General features: G+C 44.4%; 1 protein-coding gene across 8 annotated transcripts in view; it reads left to right on the top strand.

Annotated features, from left to right (window-relative positions):
* The window catches only part of EXT2 (exostosin glycosyltransferase 2), a 221,277-nt gene that overhangs the window by 146,284 nt on the left and 50,026 nt on the right, over positions 1–24,967 (top strand). For 3 of the 8 annotated variants that reach the window (XM_060176557.1, XM_060176559.1, XM_060176558.1), the window contains 4 exons: positions 11,348–11,491; positions 16,434–16,562; positions 19,523–19,605; positions 23,838–24,594. In XM_060176557.1, the coding sequence (XP_060032540.1) occupies positions 11,348–11,491; positions 16,434–16,562; positions 19,523–19,605; positions 23,838–23,976 (495 nt within the window). In that variant the 3' untranslated portion in view covers positions 23,977–24,594. Of the gene's footprint in view, positions 1–11,347; positions 11,492–16,433; positions 16,563–19,493; positions 19,606–23,837; positions 24,595–24,967 lie in introns of those variants that run through there. The other 5 variants (XM_060176560.1, XM_060176561.1, XM_060176562.1 and 2 more) reach the window with 4 other exon arrangements.

Genomic DNA, 24,967 nt, shown 5'->3' with positions numbered 1-24,967 from the left:
GATAGGACAGAGAGAAATGGAGAGAGGAGGGGAAGACAGAGAGGAGGAGAGAAAGATAGACACCTGCAGACCTGCTTCACCGCCTGTGAAGGGACTCCCCTGCAGGTGGGGAGCCAGGGTTCGAACCGGGATCCTTATGCTGGTCCTTGTGTTTTGCGTCACCTGCGCTTAACCCGCTGCGCTACAGCCCGACTCCCTCTAATTAGTTTTTATACTTTTACCCACATCCTTGCTTTCTTTCACCTTTAACTTTTTCTGTATGTCGCTAGTCGCTCCTAAATAGTGAATTCCTGGTTAACAGACTGTGTTTTATTCTGTGTTCACTCGCTGCGAAGTGCAAGACAGTCCCTGAGAAAAGTGGTTGGAAACAGCTGATTTTTTAAAACAGATTTTTAAAGTTTTTAATATTTATTTATTCCCTTTTGTTGCCCTTGTTGTTTTATTGTGGTAGTTATTGATGTCGTTGTTGTTGGACAGGACAGAGAGAAATGGAGAGAGGGGAAGAGAAAGACAGACACTCGCAGACCTGCTTCACCGCCTGTGAAGCGACTCCCCTGTAGGTGGGGAGCCAGGGGCACAAACCAGGATCCTTGTGCCGGTTGTTGCACTTTGTGCCACATTCGCTTAACCCGTTGCGGTACCTCCTGACTCCTGGAACAGCTGATTTTTAACAAAATATACCAGTGCAGTTCCAGGGAAGAGAGAGAGTGTCATTCACAAGCGGTGCAGGCCAAGTTAACAGAAATTTAACGCTGATGTAGAACTCACATCTCACAGAAAAGATAAATGAACATAAATCATGGACTTGCATGTGATACATAAACTTTAAAACTTCTAGGAAAACAAACTGAAACAGAAATTCTTCAAGGCAGATATTAGGAAAGACAAATAATTCATAGACCTATTACCAAAGCAGGATTCATAAAAGAAACACCCAGTGGAATACACACTCTGTCATGCACAAAGACCCAGTTTGAAGCCCCCAGCCTCCAACTGCAGGAGGAAGCTTCATGAGCAGTGGAGCTGTGCTGCAGGTATCTCTCCTTCACTCTTTCTTCCTTTCTATCTCTTTGTCTCACTCTCTATCAAAAGGAAAAATGAAAAATGTCTTCCAGGAGTGGTGATGTGCAGGTACTAAGTCATAGTGATAATTATGCTGAAAGAGAGAAGGGGGAGGGAGAAAGAGAGAGAGAGGAAAGAGGGAGGGAGAAGGAAGAGAAAGGGAGGGAGGAAGAAGGGAAAAGAAACAGAGAGAAAGGAAGAAGGGAGGGGGGGAAAGAAAGGAATAAAGGAAAAAAAGAAACAGTTGGTAAACTGGGCCTTCTTAAAAAAATACCTCTAAAAACTCAACAATAAGAAGCAGACAGTCTAGTTGAAAAATGGGCAGAGGACATTAACAGACATTTTTCTGCAAAGGATATACAGATGGCAAATAAGCACATGAAAAGATGTTGACCATATTTAGCCATTAAGGAAATGGAAACTAAACCCAATTTATATATCACGTACCCTATCAGGATGTATATTTAAAAAGAGAGAGAGAGAGAGATCTCAAAAAGAGTGACATCAACATCACAAGTAAAGGGGCCAGGTGGTAGCTCATGCAGTTGTACGCTGCATTAGGATAGAGAGTAGCTCTTATTGGGGTTGCAGTATGTTTTTTTATGCAGAAACACATTATGACTTTTCTGACAATCCAATAGTAAATAGGAATGCTGAGATCAGATCAATTCCATCCACCCTGTGACCAGCCTCCCACTGGATTGCCTCGCTAGAACTTGATATCAGCTATCCTGTTTGGAATATAGATGAAACATCCCTAGCTGTTTTTTTCTTTTCTTTTCTTTTTTTAAATGCTGTTAAGTGCATCGTCTGTTTTCACAGTTTGGCCTTTCTTTGGACATAGACAGGATATAAATCATTTGAAAGGGTCTCATTGCTCTCTGGCTCATCACCGAGAGACTGTAGAGTTCAGCCACACGTATTAGGCGCTATGGGGAATTAACTCATTAGTAATTATTTTGGACCCCTGTTTATGCTTTTAAGTCAGTCAGGATTGGAGTCTGGGGTCATTGCCGTCCTCTCCTTTTCCAAAGTGAGAAGAAAACAGAAAATACAGGACAGTTTTAGAATAGTATCCCAAACAGTTTGGTGGAAGCTCCCAGGATGGCCACTTGGAGGAAGGAGAATGACTTATTTCCATCTTGGATGGGTTGTCTTTGATCTCCAGGCCTCTGAACTGAACCCCACCAAGACCAACTTGGAATTTCGAAGGCTCAGTAATAGTTATTTATAAAAACTGGAGTTTCAGTTTCCACTCACACTGGATTTAAAGAAAATGGCCATCTGGCATGTGATCACTTATTCTTTTCACTTTATTGAACAATCCCCTGGGACCAGACTTAGAAATGATATGACTCCCACTGGAGTCAGGGTTACAGAAATAAAGATGATTTCACGTTCAGCAGGTCTTAAGGAGTGCAAAATTAGAAAACCGGTGACCCCATCCTGACCCATCTCCTTGCCCCTCCCACCCACTCAAACACGTCTCTCCTTCCCTTTTTTTATTGTCTCCCAAGAGATTCATTGCCTCATGAAAAATAGTAGTTGAGTTTAATCTTTCATTCAGCTGCTTTTTGCTTGTATTTCTGTCTCAGCCTCAGAGCTTCACAGTTTACAGGGTTCCGTAGGCCCTCAGATGCCATGTGTGGAATCTTACTGGTTTGCCACACAGCTGACGGGAGAGCCTTCTCTGAGTGGTGTGAGCATGTGGCTTCCCTTGCAAAATGGAAACCACATCCACAAGCTGTTAGCTTTGAGGAAATGAGTGCTGACGGGATCGAGAATGGTCCAGTTGTTTTCCCCACCTCCTCTCCCTGCTACGTTCTGTCCTCAGCACAGTCAGCCAACCTACCTGTGCCTCTCAGCCCCTCGGTCACCAGACTCACCTCACAACTAACTATGGTACACAGCCACCAGATATGGCTTCTGACACCATCACCTGGCTGCTTGGTCTCACTGCAGGCGAGGTGGCATCTGTGGCATCACAGGAGTGGCTGGAGTTAGCAGTGTGCCCTTGGGCTCCCTCTTATGCTTGCTGTCTTCTCATCCACCTAATGGGGGAACTGGATGAGGTGGGATGCCCGCTGTCTTCCAAATGATCCCTTTGGCCACGGGGCTGCCGAGGCATGTCTTCTCCTTATCCTCCACAGAAGACACATGTTCACACCATCTGCTGGGCTGATCCAGACATAAGAACAAGGCAGATGTTTTAAAGCCACAGTCTTCAGAGTGCTGTCCTCACAGTGGTGACCACTGCAAGGTCAGGAACAAACGTTCCTCTCTCAGCTGTGGTCTACCCTGGGGTCTGTCCCTTGGCCTCCCTCACTGCCCCAGGCCTGAAGAAAGAACTTAAAAGGAATGGAAATCATGTTCCCCCGGGCAACAAGGGGCTCACCTCCAGCCGGGCTGGGGCGAATAGGATTGCTGCCAAACCCCAGAAATCTTCCCTTGACACCAGTTTTCCTGTTTGACTTATTTTAAGCAGAACCCTGCCCCGGGTTAGAAAACTCTCTGGGGTAAACCCAAGTGATCTAACAGGTAATCTTAATACATAGCACAGCACGTGCATGTATTTGTCAAGACCAATCAGCATTAGGGGAACGCCAGGTGACAACTCTGAGGCTCCTTGGCTCTGGATGTCTGGCATTAGCATATAATTATGTCCCAGGCGTGGGCAGGCTCTTTGGCTGTTTGCAAAGCATCCTCCTTGTCAAAGACAAGCAACTAGCAGTGAAAAAGAGAACTCCTGAAAACTGAGCTGATCAATTCCTTCATCCTCCTTCACTTCAGGAAATTCCACATATAAAAGGTGAGCTTTGTTCCCAGAAGGCTGAGAGTGAATCCCATAACTGGTTTCCCTGTGGAAACCAGCTCAGAATTGGAATCCAGCCAGCTGCCCCTTTCCCATCCGGGCAAGTCTGGAAGGAAGAAGATCCACTGACTCAACAGCCTTTGCCAAGTCCAGACCCTTGCTGCTTTGCTGGGGTGGACCCAGACATGCAACCACAGGATTTGGGCCATTTTTACAGAGTCCTGCTCTACTTGGATGGTTCAGGATTGACAGACCCAGGTGGGGCTTTGAGTGAGGAGAGACAAAGCCCTTGTTCCATGTGATCCACTTGGCTTTCATTCCCCACACCATTTCTCGGTTCCCAAATCCTGATTACCTGTGCCACCGCCTCTCACCCATGGTGACATCCCTGAGAAACGCTGCCTTTGAAAAACATTCGATGGCTACAGCAGCCCCTCCAGAGGGTCACTGTTCTCCCAGAAGTGACCTGCGGTTTCCTAACTATCTCCCAGATGGGCACCACCTGTTGTTACACCTTCTCACCTCCCGCCACCCCCCCACCCCAGCCCCAGCCTGTTTCCTGAGTCTGACTATGGCTAGCGCACACTCCCAGTTTAAAATGCACTCACTAAGCCGGCTTAGAGTGTAGTGCATTATCCTCTTTGCCAGGAACATTTATGAGGTACCCATATGCGGATGGCATTTTAAACAAAGTTAAATAATGCAGCTCATGCTATTTAGAAACTTAAGACTGTTTAGAGTCTTGCATCTGGCAACAACAGATGAGCTTGTTTGCTTGAGAATAGACAGAGAGGAAGCACTTAGAAGATTGTTTTTTAGTCTTACAGGGATATTTAGAGGTGACTTAACCCAATCCCTCATTTTTCAGGTGGCAAACCCACACCAGACCGTTCAGATAGGTCAGTTTCACAACTCATCAGTGGCATAGCTGGTTCTGGGTCTACTTGAACCATGTGCCCTGGAGCATTTTTCTGTAGGAGGCAATCTGGACTGTCTACTGTGTCCTGTGCCTTTGAAATGAAGGGAGAAAATCTCAGATTGGCAGGTAGCGGGGGACAAAACTGACAAAGGAATAGATGTCTACCGAACAGTGTGGGGAGCCCAGCAGAGAATTCAGAGAAGAGGCAAGTTCTACAGTCCAGGTTGGAGACGGTCAGAAGCAAGACTGCACAGTTAGAAAGGAAACAAATAGGGTGCAGTGCACCAACGTAAAAGGCTTGGGGTGGGTGGGAAGGGGGCATGATGGTAGATGGATGAGGGCTTAGGCTGGAGGTGAGAGTGTTTTGTAGAAAACTGAGAAATTTTACACATGTACCAACAATTGTATTTATTATAAACCATTAATCCCCCCCATTTAAAGAAAAAAAAGGTAACAGATAATTAAAGGATGGTATTATGTTGTCTCCGCCTCTGAACCATATTGCTAAATCCCTAACAATGACATCAGACTACTGATAATAAGCACAGACCTATCTTCAGGGATGTGTGTGATTGAAATAGATGAGATCGTTATAGATGAAGATAGACAAACAACTGAATAATGGCTTTGTGACTCGGGGGTGACAACATCACTACGAGAACGACAGGGAGATACTGGGAAGTTTCCAAGGCTCGCGCTACAATCTTTAAAGGCATCTGTTAGTAATGACAGAGGCTGACCCCAGAGTGTTCCCCTGATGTAGAAAGAAAAGAGTTGAATTGAGGGGGTTGGGAGAAGCAGGAAGGGTTAGAGTTTGAATTCTTGCTCTCCCGGCTGGGAAAATGCTTTACTATATACATAATCGACTTCGTACTACACTGGGGCTTGATTAGAAGGCCCATCCCATTCTGTTCCACTCCGTTTTGATCCTGCAGTCGGCTGCTGAGTTATAGATGAAGTGACAAGGATGGTATCTTGATTGTATCCAGCTGCCTGGAGTAAGTCAAGGGCAGAGCCCCCCCCCCCCCCCCCGTCGCCCTCCCCACACACCCCTGCTGGAGAAACGGTGCCGCATAAAGGCTCCAAAGGAAACTGAAACGCAGGACACACCTCTAATGCTTTTCAGCAGCTCCACGTAGCATTCTGTGACCCCCATGTCACCAAATTAAGTCACTCCAGAGAGAAGTCTTCTAAGTGACTGAAGTCATTATCAGCAAGAGGACTGACAGTCGACCCTGAATGGAGCCAATAATTGTGTCTTGGCTGCAGTCACCCAACACCCACCATCACCGCCACAAGTAACTTGAAGTTCCTTTGCATGGGTCAGAGAGCAGTATTGGCTCAAAGTAAATGGGGCCCCTCCCGGGGTGGGGAATGTAACTTCCATGTAACAGAGGTGCCACTTGAATGAATGGAGCCCCCCCCCATCCCTGTTCCTGCACCTTGCCCACCCTGCCTGGTGTTTAGTTACCTATGCTCAGACCCTCCAGGCAAAACCTTCCACCCCACCAAGGGGGGTCCATGGCTGTGCTTCTAGTGTGAACCACGCAGAAGAAGCTGGCAGTGTTGTCTTAACAGAGTCTGCCCAGGCCCACAAGCCAAACAGAGGCCACAGCCCATGTGCCGGGTGTTGCTCTGGGTGCCATAAAGGCGTAATGGTGTCATTTTATTCTAATCTGCCGCACTGCAAACCCCAGAGTAGAGAGCACGGCGGCAGTGTGACACATCTGAGGAAATGTCTGACACGGATTCATTTGTCCACAGTTATTGGGATGATGCCTGTGGCCCATTAACTCTATTGGTTGCAACATGGTGTTAATGAGTCCAAGGCTGTGGGTTGGAGAGGCCTGATAGGAGAGCTGGTCTTCCGCACAAGAAAGCTGTTTTCACAACCCCCCTGATCATGGTCAAGACCCAGGTCAGACACCCCATAAAAGCAAGCAGATGATCACAAGGAGGACTGGGCAGGACAGTGCAGTGACTCAGCAAGTACCCCCTTACCCACCTCTGGAGAAGTAGTTTAAAGCTTGTGCTAGAGTGAGAGTGAACCCAATTACCATCACACACAAAAGACGTCGCATTTCTGAGTTTAATGGTGGCCATTTGACAAATGCTGTTGCAAACTTCCTCTCTGACTTAAGGGGTCAACTTGCCTTGGCCCTGAAGGGAAGAGAAAGACTCTTTGGTCTCCTGTTTTCCTTCTCAGCTTTTAGACTATAGTAATTCAGCCCATCCATTCATTCATCCAGCAACATGGGATACTGTCCCACAGGGCCCTGCTCTTGTGCTTGGGATGGTCTGATGAAAAAGAAAAAGCTCGGTCTTCATGGAGCTAAATTGTATAGAAAGAAAAGAGATAATAAGTACACAATGACCAAAACATTTTTTTATTGCCACCAGGGTTATTGCTGGGGCTCGGTGACAGCACTATGACTCCCTGGTGGTCCTTGCCCCATCACCCCCTTTTGTTGTATGCTTTACATTGGGTTGTTCTAGTTCTCCCCTGCCAAGAGAATTGGATCAGTCCTGTTAGTTTCGCAGGCCGCCACCCCTAGGAACCCCGCCAGAGTTCGAGAGTTGGAGAGTTGCAGAGTTAGAGAGTGCTTGGCGCTGCTGCGGGGGAAAGAGGCAGCAGAGTTCTGTTTGGTGATTAGTTTGGTTTAGTTTATGAATCGTCGTTCCTGAATAAAGAAATACAGCTTCCTTGCCCAGCCGTTGTCTCCGCGTCTCTGTTACCCGCCCGTGAAGCTAGCCCGGCCAGCTGGAGCCGCCGAATTTTAACAACACCCTTTTTCTTCCTTTTAATTTTATTTGATAAAACAGAGAAGTTGAGAAGATGAGATAGAGAAGGAAAATGAGACACCTACAAACTTGTTTTAACACTCATGAAGCTCCCCCCTGCAGGTGGGGAGCAGGGGTTCGAACCTGGTTTCTTGCTCGTGGTCACATCTGCACTCAACTGGGTGTACCATTGCCAGACTTTGACCAAAACTTTTTTTTTTTTAAGATTTTATTTATTGATTGATGAGAAAGATAGGAGGAGAGAGAGAGAAAAAGAACCAGACATCACTCTGGTACTTGTGCTGCCGGGGCTTGAACTCAGGACCTCACACTTGAGAGTCAAGTGCTTTATCCACTGCGCCACCTCCCGAACCACGAAAACTTTTTTTTTTTAATGAAAATGTGATGAAGACATGTATGAGGCGGGGGTTGGTGAGGAATGACTGGTTAGGGATGTTTTTGTTTGTTTGTTTATTTGTTTGTTTGCCTCCAGGGTTAGCACTGGGGGCTCAGTGCCTGCACTACCACTCTACCACTCCTGGCAGCCATATTCCCATTTTGTGGCTAGGACAGAATGAAATTGAAAGGAGAGGAAGAGAGAGAGAGACAGAGAAAGACAGACACCTGCGGATCTGCTTCAACACTCATGAAGCCTCCCTCCTGCCAGTGGGGAGCTGGGGACTTGAACCTGGATCCTTACACAGATCCTTGTGCATTGTACTATGTGTGCTTAACCAGGCGCACTACTGCCTGGCCTCCAGTGGTGTTTATTTGATCGGAAGTTCTGGAAAAAGCTCTCAAAGTCAGTGACATCTAAGGAGAGACTTGACTGATGAGGAGCAAACACCCTTTAGAAGAGTAAATAGAACATTCTGGGGATGATAAGTAGCAAATTCAGCTCAAGGGCTCAGCATAACTGAAGAGAAGGATCGCTGAAATGTGGGAGAACATGGTGATAATATAAGAGGTTGAGGAGTGCGGTGGCCTTTAGGACCTGCCAAGGGTGTCTGTGTCTACACTGGTTGGGAGGAGAGACCCCGCTGACTGAATTATCCTGTACAGGGTACCGAGTACCCTAATCTTGTAGGAATGAGCCTTTTATAGAGATGTGCTATACAGAATATCAGAGAAGAACAACAGCAGAAGGAAATAAATTAGAAATCTGCTCTAGGGGGGTAGCTGAAGTGGCTTGAGCTAGAGAGAATGATGGTAGAAAAAGGTAAGAAGTAGTTTGAAGTAGAGCCAGCAGACTTTTCATGGGTTTGAAGATGGGGCGAAGGGAAGGAAAAGTCTTAGCTTTTGAACTGAGCAACTGGGGAGAGACTTATTGAGATGGAGGAATGGTTTGTCTGGGGTTACAGACTCAAGAGTTAGCTTTGAACATGTTCAGTTGGAAATGCCTATTGTTTATCCAGTTGGAGATAGTGAGTAAGTAGTTGGTTATCTCAGGAATGTTCAGGGCCAGACATAAATTTAGAGGTCATCTGATTGTAGACAGTATTTAAAGTGACTGAAACTAGATGAGGTTCCTTAGTTTAAAGGGAATGAGAGTAAGACTGGGTGGGATTGGACCCTCAGAAAACTCTAATTTAGAGAGATGAAGACTGGTCCCATGAACAACTGGTAAATTATCCGAACTCTTTAAGGTCATAGCTGTTAAACTGAATTACACAGAAATGCATGGAGAAAAGTGTTCACTTAAACCTGTTTGGTCCAGCAAAACTCTGCAGACCTTTCCATGTATAGGAATTGAATTTTGTATTGAAAATGTTACAAATTATAGAATTGGGCAAATTCTTTTTATTTCAGGTTTCCAAAAGGTTCTAAGAAAGGGTTATGTGCTCAGGAGGTGGAAATTTTTTTTTTTTAAGAAACACACTTTGTAAATTTTCACAGTCACAAGAGAATTTTTGAATAATCGTTATCATGAGTGGTTAAGCATTGACTTACAGACCTATAGGCCGTGCTTCCAGCTCAGCATACCCAGCCCCAGAGTTTCAGTGCCGCACCCCTGTACCCTGTTAACCACCATAGTTTTCATAATGTCTAAAAGACAACTTTGTTATTTATTTTTGCAGATTTCTTTGCTCTAGTTATCTACTACATTCAAGAATCACCAAGATTTAATATACATTAAGATGCATGAGTTGTAGGATTCTGTTTTTCGTTTATTTAGGAATGGAGCCTATATCACTAATTCTTTTTTTTAATTCATTTTTTATTTAAGAAAGGATAAATTAACAAAACCACAGGATAGGAGGGGTACAACTCTACACAATTCCCACCACCCAATCTCCATATCCCATCCCCTCCCCTGATAGCCTTCCCATTCTCTATCCCTCTGGGAGCATGGACCCAGGGTCGTTGTGGGTTGCAGAAGGTGGAAGGTCTGGCTTCTGTAATTGCTTCCCCACTGAACATGGGCGTTGACTGGTTGGTCCATACTCCCAGTCTGCCTCTCTCTTTCCCTAGTAGGGTGGGTATATGGGGAAGCGGAGCTCCAGGACACATTGGTGGGGTCTTCAATCCAGGGAAGCCTGGCTGGCATCCTGATAGCATCTGGAACCTGGTGGCTGAAAAGAGAGTTAACATACAAAGCCAAACAAATTGTTGAGCAATCATGGACCCAAAGCTTGGAATAGTGGAGAGGAAGTGTTGGGGGGTACTCACTGCAAACTCTAGTGTACTTCTGCTTTCAGGTATATATTTTGCACTAGTTTATGGATATGTGTGAACATAGGCTCTCTCTCACAGAGCCTGGTCTATATCTAGGTTTTGGGACTTTGTTAGAAAGTGATCGACCTGGGATGGAATTAGAGAATACTATGAAAGGAAAGGTCTCATTCCACACGTGAAGTCTCTGGACACAGTCTGAGCTGAAGCATGTTGAGGTGGCAATCGTTGCATTGATTAGGTTGCGATCGGCTGATGCAATATTATTTGATATGGATTGGGAGAGGCATGTGGGAAAGTGGGCCCTATCCTAAGGTTCCAGGACTGTGGGAAATATAGGCTCTATAGTGGAGATGTGAGGTTCCTGCTATCTTAGGGTTCAAAAAGACAATGGATAGTTAATGTTATCATCACATTATTTGGTAATTGGGTTAACTTTGAAAAGTCCTTTTGTTAGGGTTTAATAATATTGCTGTATAGTACCGAGTATCTTGTATATAGCTGTGCCACTGGTTGCTTCTGATCTGCTTGGTCTAGGCTTTTGAGAGAGTCCGCATATCAAATACATAGTCTATATATTAAAAAGACTCAGTCTGTGTTTTAAAAACTTCGAGACTTACAATTAATTTTCCCCCTCATATTAATTAACTAGTGAGTTATATGACTACACTTTACTAAGAGTGTACATAAACACCATTCCCACCACCAAAAGACTGTGTCCCATCCCACCCACCCACCCCCACCCCCCACCGGCCCAGAAAGCCACATGTCTACCCCTCACCACAGGGTTTTTACTTTGGTGCCCTACTATATCACTAATTCTATGTCAAGATAGTAATACCTTAGTCCAGTTCAGTAGGTAGCTACCCACCCCCTCCCCCCAATTACTTAGAATTGCTCAGCAATAACAAATTTTGGAGGCAGTCAGCCAACATTTATCTTGGGATAACTAGCACCCGTTCAACCAAATACCTTCAGAAACCCACTGGGACCTGAGTGTGTGATTGAGCCTAGCAGGTCTGACAGGACCTGTATGTGTAACAGCTCCTGTGCTTCTGACCTGGGCTAGAGTCTGATTGGTGCTGTGTTCCTCCTCACAGGTTTGGCGGGAGTTTCCCGACCGGTTGGTGGGTTACCCTGGCCGTCTCCATCTCTGGGACCATGAGATGAGCAAGTGGAAGTATGAGTCAGAGTGGACCAATGAGGTGTCCATGGTGCTCACGGGAGCAGCTTTTTATCACAAGGTAAGGAGGTCAGCAGCCCAGGGGAAACTGGGTCTGACTTAACAAAAACATAAGGACGATTTTTGTTTTATTTGAGCCAGTTAGTTTTTGCTGGGCTTAAGAAAAGCATTCTAGGGGTTGGGCGGTGGCGCAGTGGGTTAAGCGCATGTCGCGCAAAGTGCAGGGACCGGTGTAAGGATCCCAGTTCGAGCCCCCGGCTCCCCACCTGCAGGGAAGTCACTTCACAGGCGGTGAAGCAGGTCTGCAGGTGTCTTTTTTTCTTTCCCCCTCTCTGTCTTCCCCTCCTCTCTCCATTTCTCTCTGTCCTATCCAACAATGAACAACATCAACAATGGCAATAATAATAACCATAATGAGGCTACAACAACAAGAGCAACAAAAAAGGGGAAAAAATGGCCTCCAGGAGCAGTGGATTCATGGTGCAGGCACCAAGCCCAGCAATAACCCTGGAGGAGAAAAGAAAAAAAAAAACGGGTTAAGCGCAGGAGGCGCAAAGCACATGGACCGGCGTAAGGATCCCGTTTCGAGCCCCTGGCTCCCCACCTACAGGGGAGTCGCTTCACAGGCGGTGAAGCAGGTCTGTAGGTGTCTATCTTTTTCTCCCCCTCTCTGTCTTCCCCTCCTCTCTCCATTTCTCTCTGTCCTATCCAACAACAATAACAACAATAATAATAACTACAACAATAAAACAACAAGGGCAACAAAAGGGAATAAATAAATAAAAAGAAAAGCATTCTATTTAGAAAGGCCGTGGAAGATGGCATTAAAAAAAGTTATTTTTCTAATGATAAGAGTAATAAATGCTCTTGGTAGAGAAATATAGGAAAATCACAACAAACTTTATTGTATTAGAGAAGACTTGTCAGGCAAGGCCGTGGCACACCTGGTTAAGCACACACATCATAGTGCACAAGTACCCGGGTTCAAGCCCCTGGTCTCCACCTGCAGGGGGGAAGCTTCACAAGTGGTGAAGCAGAGCTGCAGGTGTCTCTCTGTCTCTCTCCCTCTCTACCTCCCCCATCCCTTTCAATTTATCTCTGTCTCTATCCAATAATAAATAAAAATATTAAAAGAAAAAAAAAGAACTTGACAAGGGATATACAAGTCATTAAGAAAGAAGAGGAAAAGAGAAGAAATGAAAAAAGAAAAGAAACTTGTCGGGGCCAGATAGTGGCACACCTGATTGAGCACATGTGTTACAATGTGCAAGGATCCAGGTTCAAGCCCCCATCCCCACCTGCAGGGGGAAAGCTTCGTAAGTGGCAAAGCAGTACTGCAGGTGTGTCTATCTCCTCCTACCCTCTCCATTTCTGGCTGTCCAATAAATAAATATATTAAATACAATAAATAAAGATATTAAATTTAAAAAAATATTGAAGGAAGGAAGGAAAAAGATACTTGTCAAGGGGCCTGGTAGTGGCATACCTAGTTGACCATACACATTATCATACACAAGGACCCAGGTACAAGCCCCTTGACCCCACCTGCATGGGGGAGAGCAGAGCTTCATGAGTGAAGCGAGGTGCAGGTGTTTTTATCTCTCTCCTTATCTTCCTCACCCCTCTTAATCCCTTTGTCCTGTCAAGTATAAGAAAAATTTAAATAAAAAATTATTAAAAATTTAAAAGATACTTGCCCTACAGGCACTTAGAAATAATCATTATTATTGTTTAGATTTTTTAAAGTTTTATTTATTCATTTTTAGTTATTATTATCTTTATTTATTGGATAGATACAGCCAGAAATCAAGAGGGAGGGAGATGAGAGAGAGGGAGAGAGACAGAGAGATACCTGCAGCCCTGCTTCACCAGTCGTAACGCTTTCCCCCTGCAGGTGGGGACCAGGGGCTTGAATTCGGATCCTTGTGGATTGTAATACATGCACTCAACCAGCTGTGTCACCACCCAGCCCCTAGATTTTTTTTAAGCCTCCAGGGTTATTGCTGGGGTTCAGTGTTGGTACTATGAATCCACCACTCCCTGCAGCCAGATTTTCCTTTTTTTTTTTTTTTTTTTTCATTTTATTTCATAGGGCAGAGAAAAATTGAGAGGGTAGAAGGGAGAAATAGAGATAGATACCTGCAGACCTGCTTCACCACTCATGAAGCATCCCCACTGCCAGGTGGGGAGCAGAAACTCAAGCCTGAGCCCTTGCATATAGATGTGGGCTTAACAATGTGCTCCACCAACCAGCTCACTAGATTTTTTGTTTGTTTGTTTCCTTCTGTGAACTACTTATTCACATATACAGTTGTCAATATTTTTACTATGTGGATAACAGCACTGTGATTGATTGTTAGCTTTTTAAAAATTTATCTTTTTATATATTGTGACCTTTCTTATGTCATTTCTTTATAAACAAATTCTTCTCAGCATAATTGATAGTATTCTATTATATTAACATTGTATAAATCATGTAGAATCATTGTATATTTAGTCTATCTCGAATTTTTGCTGCTTTAAATAATACTTAATATCTGATGTATCAGATTTCTCATTTTCATAACTGGCTATACTTGTACTCATTATGGGAGACTTGTGGAAGCAAATTTAAATCAGAGGGAAGAAACACTGCTGGGATATTTTGATACATTTTTATCTGTCCTTATGCTAATTTGCATTCCCACCAGCAAAAATAGAGAAGTCTTCTCATATCAATGCATGTGTAAAATATAATTTTAAAAAGTCAAATTTGGCTATTATGATAAATATAGATCTTACTGTTTTATTTCTGACTTGACGCTAGTGAAGTTAAAATTCCTTTGTGGGGAGTCAGGCAGTAAGTAGTGCAGTGGGTCAAGTGCATGTGGCGCAAAGTGCAAGGACTGGTGTAAGAACCCCAGTTAGAGCCCCTTGCTGCTCCCCACCTGCAGGGGAGTCGCTTCACAGGTGGTGAAGTAGGTCTGCAGGTGTCTGTCTTTCTCTCCCCCTCTTTGTCTTCCAACACTGTCTCTATCTTATCCAGCAATGATGACATCAATACCAACAACAATAACTACAACAATAAAAAAGAATAAATAAATATTTAAAAAATTCCTGTGTGTGCTTAGTTGATTTTTTAATTTCCTGTCTTTTGAGAATTTCCATTTCATGATTTGCACTTTGTTGTTCCTAGGGAGAAATTGAAGGCTTTTCAGTGAACTCTAGAATATGTGGGTTGACTGTATGTTCCCTGGGAATGTGGGGTTTGATTAAATAGTAAAACCTTGTCCACTGTCAGCAGCAAGAGCTGCTCAGTCCTGCACAGTTCATTCAACTTGGCTAGATTCATAGTTAGCCTAGTTGCTGCCTGTTATTATCATAGTACTGCTGTCCTCACACTTTTAGGACTGTAGATCCAGAAGTGGATTTGTGACAAATGACAGAGTGAATCAATTTTTACAATTCTTGGTGCTTACGGTAGCAGATTATATACAACTGTTTTCTTTGCCCCTCCATTTCTGTACTCTGTCACACGTGTAAGTTATGGTAGTTTCAGAACTGCCTGTGTTTGCTTTACCTTAGTAAGCACATGATGCAGTGGATAAAGCCCCAGACTTGTATAGATGAGGTCCCAAGTTCAACTACCAGTCTTGCACGATGAGCCAGAGTTATGCTCTGGTGTCCTCTTGCTCTCTCTCTCTCAGTAATATATATATATATATATATATATATACATATATATATATATATATATATATATATATATGGCATGCCTTTCCAGTGTCAGCCCGCCATTCTTTGTTTCTGATTGCAGTCTATGGAAAAAAAAATAGTATTGAACTTTATGGTTCAAGAGGAAGGACTTAGTAAGGAGGAAGATACATATGCCTGTAAATAGTATTCCTTAGCACCCGATACTTTGGGGGTTTTTGTTTGTTTTTTTCTTTTTCTATCTTTTTTTTTTCTTGCCACCAGGGTTGTCACTGGGGCTTGGCGTCAGGATTATGAATTCACCACTCCTGGCAGCCATTTTTTTCCCTATCTTTATCTTTTTCTTTCTATTTTTAGTTGACAGAATAGAGAGAAGAGAGAGGGAGAGAAAGGCACCTGCAGACCTGCTTCACTGGTCATGAAGCGTTCCCCCTGCAGGTGAACCCGGTCTTTGTGCTTGTTGATATGTTCGCTTAACTGGGTGCACCACCGCCTGGCTGCGTGCACCTGATAACTTTGTAGTCAGTCTGAAGAGTCTGCATCCTAAAGGGCTTTGCACTATATATACCATAATCTATATATACATTTATTTATTTATTTATTACACAAAAGCACTGTTCAGCTCTGGCTTTTGTTGGTACAGGAGGGTTGAACCTGGGACTTTGGAGCCTCAGGCATGAGAGTCTCTATGCATAACCATTATGCTGTCTTCCCCCATCCTTTATAGTATTTTGTTAAGGAATGATTTACATTGAAGATACATGGTCACCTTATCAAAAGCATTCTAACAGGACTCCTTTTCCCCTGCTTTTGATACCACTTGTAATGAATCTTAGGAGAGAAAGCTTTCCCCAGGCAGTGACTAAGTCAATCTTGTCTGTATCAGTTAAAGAGAGCTACTATGGGGGTTGGGCGATAGCGCAGCAGGTTGAGCACGCGTGGCGCAAAGCGTAAGGACAGGCGCAAGGATCCCAGTTCGAGCTCCCGGCTCCCCACCTGCAGGGGAGTCGCTTCGCAGGCGGTGAAGCAGGTCTGCGGGTGTCTGTTTTTCTCTCCCCCTCTCTGTCTTCCCCTCCTCTCTCCATTTCTCTCTGTCCTATCCAGCAACGAACGATATCAACGACGACAATAATAACCACAACAAAGCTACAACAAGGGCAATGAAAGGGGGAAGTAATGGCCTCCAGGATCAGTGGATTCATGGTGCAGGCACTGAGCCCCAGCAATAACCCTGGAGGAAAAAAAAAAAAAAAGAAAAGAAAAGAGAGAGCTACTATCTCAGACTTTCCTCCTTTTGTCTCCCCTGACAGTATTTTAATTACCTGTATACCTACAAAATGCCTGGCGACATCAAGAACTGGGTAGATGCTCATATGAACTGTGAAGACATTGCCATGAATTTCCTGGTGGCTAACATCACGGGGAAAGCTGTCATCAAGGTAGGAGGCAGCCTGGTCCCTGAACTTGCTTGATGATGTCCTTGAGCAAGTCTGTTTCTCTGAGACTGAGGACTTCTCACCATTATAGATAAAGCGTTAGACTAGATGAACTCCAAGCTCCCTATTGGCTTCCAGTTTCTGTGATTGATAACAGCCACATTGTAACACTGAAGAGTAGGCTTTGGTTAGTTAACTGTGTTTTCCTGCTTCCTAGTCTCATAGTTTTCTTTAGACGTTTTAATCTTCGCCAGTGTCCAGAGTAAAAGTTATGATAGTCAATTTATAAGTTGTGTTTTTAAAAAGTACTTAACTTTAGGGGGCCGGGTGGTAGCACAGCAGGTTATGTGCACGTGGCGCAAAGCGCAGGGCCTGGTTAAGGATCCTGGTTCAAGCCCCTGGCTCCCTACCTGCAGGGGGGTCGCTTCATAGGCAATTCTGCAGGTGTCTAACTTTCTCTCCCCTCTCTGTCTTCCCTTCCTCTCTCAATTTCTCTCTGTCCTATCCAACAACAATAGCAATGACAACAACAATAATAGCAACAACAACAAGGGCAAGAAAATGGGGGGAAAATGTCCTCCAGGAGCAGTGGATTCATAGGCTCAGAGCCCCAGCAATAACCCTGCAAGCAAAAAAAAAAAATACTTAGCTTCACTCTCAGAGCCATTTTGAAATCTAGTTCTGTTAGTTGGAGGATGCAATTTAAATCTTTCTTAAGAACTGATTTGGGGCTGGGTGATGGCACACTTGGCTGAGCACACATGTTACGAGACTCAAGAAGGCGGTTCAAACCTCTCCACTCTCCACCTGCATGGAGAAAGCTTCACAAGCAGTCAAACAGGTATGCAAGTATCTCTGTCTCTCTCACTCTCTATCTTCCCCATGCCCTCTCAATTTGTCTCTGTCCTATCAAATAAAAAATAATTCAGAAAAACATGGGCTCACCAGGAACAGTGGATCTGTCATGCAGGTACCAGGCCCCAGTGACAACCCTGGTGGGGGAAAAAAATGTTTTTTTGTTTTTTAGAGATGTTAACAAGATGATATGCTTTATATAACTGCAGTTGTCCTAAATAACATCTTTAAGTATTGATTATCAGTTAGTTATGATTTTATTTATTTGTTTATTTTTGTCATTGCCAGGGCTTCACTGCTCTGGAATGGCTGTTTCTAATAGAAAGAGAGAGACAGGGTGGTGGTGCACCTAGTTGGGTGTGCATGTTATAGTGCACAAGGACCCAGGTTCAAGCCCCCTGATCCCCATCTGCAGTGGGAAAGTTTTGTGAGTGGTGAAGCAGTGTTGCAAGTATCTCTCTGACTCGCTCCCTCTCTACCACCCCTTTCTTCTTGATTTCTGGCTGTCTCTATCCAATAAATAGATAAAGATAATAATAAAAAAAATTTTTTTAAAGAAAGAGATAGAAATAGAGGAAGAGGAATGAAAAAGGAAAGATACCGCAGCGCGAAGCTTTCTCTGGTGTGGTAAGAACAGGGATCAAACCTGGGTTTTGTGTGCATGGCAAAGCAAGCCCCATCACTGGTGAGCTATCTTGCCAACCTCGTTGCCACTTTTTGAAAAGTATCTTTCCAACGGCATTAAAAACTGAAAAATTCATAAAGATCGTACTGGGCTCTTTGTATTTGTAATAGATACCTGTTCTTGAAATGCAGAGTTTGCTCAAATCATACCCCTAACTATGTGGAATGCAAGGGATTACATGGTTTTACTTTTGGTTTTGTCTTCGGGGTTATCCCTGGGACTCAGTGCCAGCACTAGGAATCCACTGCTCTCCTGGTGGTCATTTTTTCCATTCTTTATTGGATAGGACAGAGAGAAGATAGAGAAGGAAAAGCTTGTGAAGCTTCCCTCCTGCAGGTGGGGAGCTGGGGACTTGAATGCAGATACTTGTGTGGGTCCTTGCCCTTAGTATTATGTGTGCTTAACCAGGTGAACCACTGCCCAGCCCCAGGGAATACACATTATGAGAGAAATCATCATGGCATTTTATACTTCTACATTAGAATTGTATGAAAATGGATAGTGCTTCTAGGCCAGGTTTCTATACTGCAAGCTCCTTCTCCACTGAGTCCTCAGGATATCAGTTGACAAGAGAAATCAGATTAGACCAACGTGCTTTAAGAGAAGAGGAAGAGTCACTTCCTATGTTTTCCAAACTGGATTCCACTTTCACCCTATCCCCCAATCCTCTAATTCAGCAAGCAATTCATTACAGGAAAAATTGAAGTATGTAAATTGAGAAATTAATTTTAAAGAAGCCCCTCTCCATGTCCAGATTTGCTTTCTGATATGCTTCAGGATGTTTTTTAGCTCTGCATATTTTGAGCTGTAACTCCTGATGGTCCAGCTTTCCTCTCCCTAAGTTTACTAGAAGAAAAAAAAAAATCATGACAAGTTTAAGATTTGGGATGGCAGGAGGAAGAGTTAGGGAGAGAATTCAGAAGGTCGAGGAGCACTGAATTTCTTTCCTAATGCAACGTGCCGTTAGCTGAAAGAAGGAGAAAAGATTGCCTGTTGGAACTAAGGTTACGGTGAAAGTTATGGGAAGTTGTATTTCATCGCCCTTATGGCTGCAAGAACAAATGGTGTTTATACAAGGACCTTGGCAGTGAGAAAACAGTCATTAAACAGGAATTAAGGAGCTTGTCATCACCACTTCTTTCCAGTTACAGAAGGCAAAAGCCCTCCAAGCCTTTTTTATTGGGCCCTTGTGAGTTGTACCTTTGGCCGAGCCAGACAGAACTGTTTGGAAGGGTAGTGAGGTGTGTGTGTGTGTGTGTGTGTGTGTGTGTGTGTGTGTGTGTGTGTGTGTGTGTGTGTGTGTGTACAAGCGTTAACAGCCATCTCAGCTTACGGAATAGAAGTATGCAGAGTTGTGTCACAAATACGGTTTTTATTATCCTTGGCACTGACAGCCAGGTATATTTCTGTGCTCCTCTGGCAGGTAACACCACGAAAGAAATTCAAGTGTCCTGAGTGCACAGCCATTGATGGGCTTTCGCTGGACCAGACGCACATGGTGGAAAGGTGAGTGCACCCGTCACCAGAAGTCTGCCATACCCTCTGATCCCCATTTCCTGCTTGGGACCTGTTTATGGAACTTTGTTGGAGATATAAGGATAGCAGCTGGTAGCCATAGTCACCCCTTTCTGCATTGTGGGAACTGGGTTAGTTCAAACCTGGGTTACCCAAAGAATTAATTTGGAATGCTACTCACTCAATTTGTAATGGCTGGAAGGGTCTTAAAAATATAGCTGGCCTTAAGCTCCAGAAGCCAGAATCTTCATGTGGTGTAAGCAGTTAACCATGTACAATCACTTGAGTGAAAACTAGTTAATTCCAAGGAAATACTAGATTGTTTTTCAGGGTAATATTTCTATGTTATTATAAAAGTTTGATTAGAAAGATTAAACCAAACCAGAAAGCAATTAAGTTATATTTATATACCAAGAATAGAATTGAAAGCATAGCTTTTTTATGTTACAAAGATAAGGATAGGAGTTCTGATATTCTTTTTAATTTGATTCCTTCAACTACTCAGCAAGCTCACCTTCATGTGGAATGTAGTATTGCACCTTGCAAGTGAGCACAAAAAGAATAGGACTTCTCATGAGACCATTATAGTCTTATACTAGACCTAATCAATTTCAGTAGTATTCCAAAGGTCCCCAAGCCTCAGAATTTCTGAATAAAACCTGATTTTCCAAAAAGTACTTCTTTGTACAAGACAGCAGGCTCTGACATCTTATAGCGCTGTCGTCAAGGGACCAAAATGCACTCAGAGAATGCCATAGTCTTCTTAGAGAACCAGGCAACTAGCTCCCGTCTCCATAGGCCTCAGGTACACCTGCTTGCAGCATGCATTCCTGAAGTCTACCAGCAATATTAAAATTCTTCAATCCTGTAGGGTATTTCATGTATAGAGTTATTCCAGTTGGCCTGATTCTTCTATAATGGTCTACTCCTTACTCTTACCCTATAAATACATCATCTCTTTATCTCTCACTTATACCTGACCCAGATGACTTTTTTTTTTTAGTTTTTTTAAATTTATTTTCCCTTTTGTTGCCCTTGTTGTTTTTTAGTGTTGTATTATTGTTGTTGTTGTTGTTATTAATGTTGTTGCTAGATAGGACAGAGAGAAATGGAGAGAGAGGGAGAGAAAGATAGACACCTACAGGCCTGCTTCACCGCTTATGAAGTGACTCCCCTGCAGGTGGGGAGCCGGGGGCTCAAACCGGGATCCTTACACCAGTCCTTGCGCTTTGCGCCATGTGCGCTTAACCCGCTATGCTACCACCCGACTCCCCCCCAGATGACTTTTTACCAACTGCCATTGAAATAATTTATTTACATGACCAAGGGCAGTGACGTTAACTATTAGAGCTCGTATGAAAGGACCCTGATTATAATTCTTTGGGAGTGAATGAAATTATTATTTAAACCTACCTCCCATTCTGTATGTTTGGGGGAGAATTCACAGCATTAAACTGTTTGATTATTGACTGGACTAAGCTAAAATGGGGGACTGTATGGTCCAAACAAGGAGTGGGGAAAAGTTAACCTGGTTATGGCCTTGAAGTTCATGTATAAACTAAACAACTCTTCTCTTACGTCACTGGGGTCATAGCAAATATAAAGAGGCTTAACATGTGCTGAAAGACATTTAAGTTGGACCTAATTAAATACCAAAGAAAGTTGTGGAGGCTTCCTTTTGAGGAAAAGTCTTCTGACAGAGGCTGGGTAGTGGTATACATGTTACTATGCGTAAGGCTCCGGGTTCAAGCCCCCAGTTCCCACCTGCAAGGGGAAAGCTTTGCAAGTAATGAAACAGCGCTGCAGGTGTCTCTCTGTCTCTCTTCCTCTCTATCTCCCCCTTCCCTCTCGATTTCTGGCTGTGTCTATTCAATAAATAAATAAAGATAATTAAAAAAAAGAAAATGTCCTAGTCAACTAACTACCCAGAGGTTGTTGGGCTTGACCCAGATTCTACTGTAGTTTATAGCAGAGGACAGCAACAAATAATTCACATTGATCAAGAGAAAGAGAATTGGAAATAATTCTGTAAAGGACGTGGCCCTTGAACTTTCTAAGCTCCCAAGGAGAAGAGGAGACCATTGGTAGGGGAAACTGGGTGGTCAAGGATGCTGGTCTACCATTTGATGGTGTATCTGTCAAGCAGCTAAGAAACTACATTAATTGTACATGATCTTGACTCACCATTAAAGGGCCCTGAACTTTTTTTTTCTTCCTTCATGTATTGGTAAGTCATAGAAAGTTTTTCAGTAGGGAAGCAGCTTGAGCAAAGTGTTGCTTTGAGATCAGTCGGAAGGAATGATAGTACCATTAGTATAAGTAAGATAGTTTGGAGAAGACACTAATGATGGGAGTGGTGGGGTGAGTGTTTGTACCTTTCCTAATGTAATTAATGAAGACAGGAGGAGAATTTGATTATGGGTGAAGTTGGAGGGCCATATAGTCGTGGTTCTGGGGTTGGGGTGGGGGCTTGCACTCCAGATGCAGACAGAGATTTGAAACATCCAGTTGGGAATGTGGAGCTAGAACTTTAGAAAGAAAATTAAAGCAAAGACAGATATTTGGAAGACACCATCCCAGAAATGATCATCTGAACCCTGCTCCACCACTCTCCAACTCTTGGTCTTTGGGCAAGTCCCTTTTACTTAACTTCTCTCAGCATTTATTTCTTAGCCCATTATGTGGAGTTCTTAGACACCGAGGCTTTGGGTATATAGAGAGTTTAGGGGATCACAGAGGAACATGTATGCAGGTTACTGGACAGTTATTCATTCTTTTTTAAATTTTTACTAATAAAACGGAAATAGTGACAAGACCATAGGATAAGAGGGGTATAATTCCACATAGCTCCCACCACCGGAACTCCGTATCCCATCCCCTCCCTTGGAAGCTTTCCTATTCTTTATCCTTCTGCAAGTATGGATCCAGGATCATTATGGAATGCAGAAGGTGGAAGGTCTGGCTTCTGTAATTGCTTCTCCGCTGAACATGGGCATTGACAGGTCGATCCATACTCCCAGCCTGTCTCTCTCTTTCCCTAGTGGGGCAGGGGTCTGGGGAGGCGGGGCTCCAGGACACATTGGTGGAATCATCTGTCCAGGGAAGCCAAGTTGGCATCATGGTAGCATCTGCAACAGCATCTGGCCCCAGATCTCCCTGAGGAGTGAGTATGGTCCTTTTTCTGAAATCCACCTCCAAGCTTCCCCTAACTGCAAAAGGACTCTCTACAGGCTCACTTCCTTCTCTGGCTTAAGTGTCCTCAGCCCACAGCCTTCATCCCCACCCCGCCACCCCCTCCCCCACTACCACCTACTTACCTCTTACAAGACTGTTTACCAAACTTGGGGGGTGCAGGGTAGCTGGGCCCTGGGTAAAGAAGCCCATCTTGCCCCTCCTGCTCTAAAGGCCTGGTCATTCTACCACTAAGTGCTTCTTGCTGCTGTCTCTAAAGTGGGCATGGCTCAAATCCGTGGAGCCATTCTTAAGTAAACTTGAGAGCTAACAGAGTCCGACTATTAATCCCAGAAAGAGAGTCACATACAGACCACCAATCAGTTGGCTAAATGAGTGTCTTCATTGGCTGAAATTGGGGTCTGCCACCCCCAGCATCTTCTTTTGCTTTTTATTGCTCCAAGCAGACAGTCCTATCTCTTGCCTTTTCAAGTTGGATCAGCTGAAGCTTGGATCCAAGTGACTCAGCTCTCTTCTCCACCATTTCCCTTCTCTTTCGCTGGCAGAGATGGGGTTAAGAGTTGTTGGCAGCTAATCCACCTTGGTTTGAGGCCTGCTTGCAGGGAGCAGGAGGAATGACTGGAATTCAAGAGGGAGGGGGCGAGCTGTTCTGATTCTGACCTCTACCATCCCAGGTCTCCAAATAGTACCCCCTCTTCACTTTCTCCCACTGAATCATAGTCAGGGGACCCAGGGATCTCTTCTTTCACCCACGCCTCTCAGCCCTGGCTGACCCCAGTTGGTGTGTGTGTGTGTGTGTGTGTGTGTGTCTGTGTCTGTGTGTCTGTGTGTGTCTGTGTCTCAGCCCTGGCTGAACCTGGGACAGGTTGGTGTGTGTGTGTGTGTGTGTGTGTCTGTGTGTGTCTGTGTCTGTGTGTGTCTGTGTGTGTCTGTGTCTCAGCCCTGGCTGAACCTGGAAGCAGGTTGGGTTTCCTTTGCTGACGTCCACTGGTGTGTGTGTCCCTCATCTGCTCAACTGCCTGCCCCCACAGGTCCGAGTGCATCAACAAGTTCGCTTCAGTCTTTGGGACGATGCCGCTGAAGGTGGTGGAGCACCGCGCTGACCCTGTCCTGTACAAAGACGACTTCCCCGAGAAGCTCAAGAGCTTCCCCAACATTGGCAGCTTGTGAGACGCTGCTGGAGGACCGACTGCTAATCGTGAGCACAGCGGCAGGACGCAGTCCACACAGCAGGGATTCCAGACGGAAGATGGACACACTGCATCTTCGCACACACCTACCTTCTCAAGAATGTGGACCTAGGGAGCCTGTCTGAGCACCCAAGCTGGGTAGCCTGTGTCCCTCTGCTGCTCCTCTCCGGCCAGCTGTTTCTAAAATGCCCACTAGGAACCTATGTGGCCCGCTCCTGGGCAAGTCGAGCTCAGACTCCCTGTTTTAGCTCCAGGCTGCCAGCCTGAAGGGCAAGTCCACCAACCATGAGACTTAGAAACCCACCAGCCCATTTTAGATGTGAGCACCAGTACTCAAAGTACCCAGATTTTGTTTTTTATTGATTTCAAATTAGTGAATATTCCTCTGATTCACTGGAGAAAAAGCCAACTCCAGAATCCGGTGCAAAATCCAAATTCTTCAGTGGGATGAGAGCGCAGCCTTAGAGCCTAGGGTCCTGGACTCATGCAGAGAAAAGCACGCTGTGCTGAACGGGGGGCCTAGGAGTTCCGCCAACTGTTCTTCTTTGGTCTGGTTTGTTAATATGATTAAAAATATTTTTTATTCGTTTTCCTACTATGTCTTACGCACTGATTATTGGTAGTCCACGTAACCTTCTTTCTTTATTGCTATGTCTAGCTCTGTCGTCTAGCCTTGACATGTCTACAGTCCCTGACTGAGAGCAGTATCTGGTGCCGTGTGCATCAAGCAAAGACTCCACCCAGGCTATTAATAACTGCTGTAAAAGATGTCTCCCAAACCCTGCAAAGCAACCCATTTGCTTCCTGAATAGGTCAAGTCAATCACTACGAGGCTGGAAAAACACCGCAAAAACTCACTTCCACACACGGAGTCACTCTGGCAAAGTGCCGTGTTGTCACAGTTTGAGGGGGTTGTGACGCTCACCCCCAAGAGGATGCCCAAATTTTCCTTGTTCTTTGGTATAAACTTA

Source organism: Erinaceus europaeus, chromosome 17 (assembly GCF_950295315.1).
Source record: "Erinaceus europaeus chromosome 17, mEriEur2.1, whole genome shotgun sequence".
NCBI classification, from domain to species: Eukaryota; Metazoa; Chordata; class Mammalia; order Eulipotyphla; family Erinaceidae; genus Erinaceus; species Erinaceus europaeus.
This window is presented reverse-complemented; position numbering and strand designations above follow the sequence as displayed.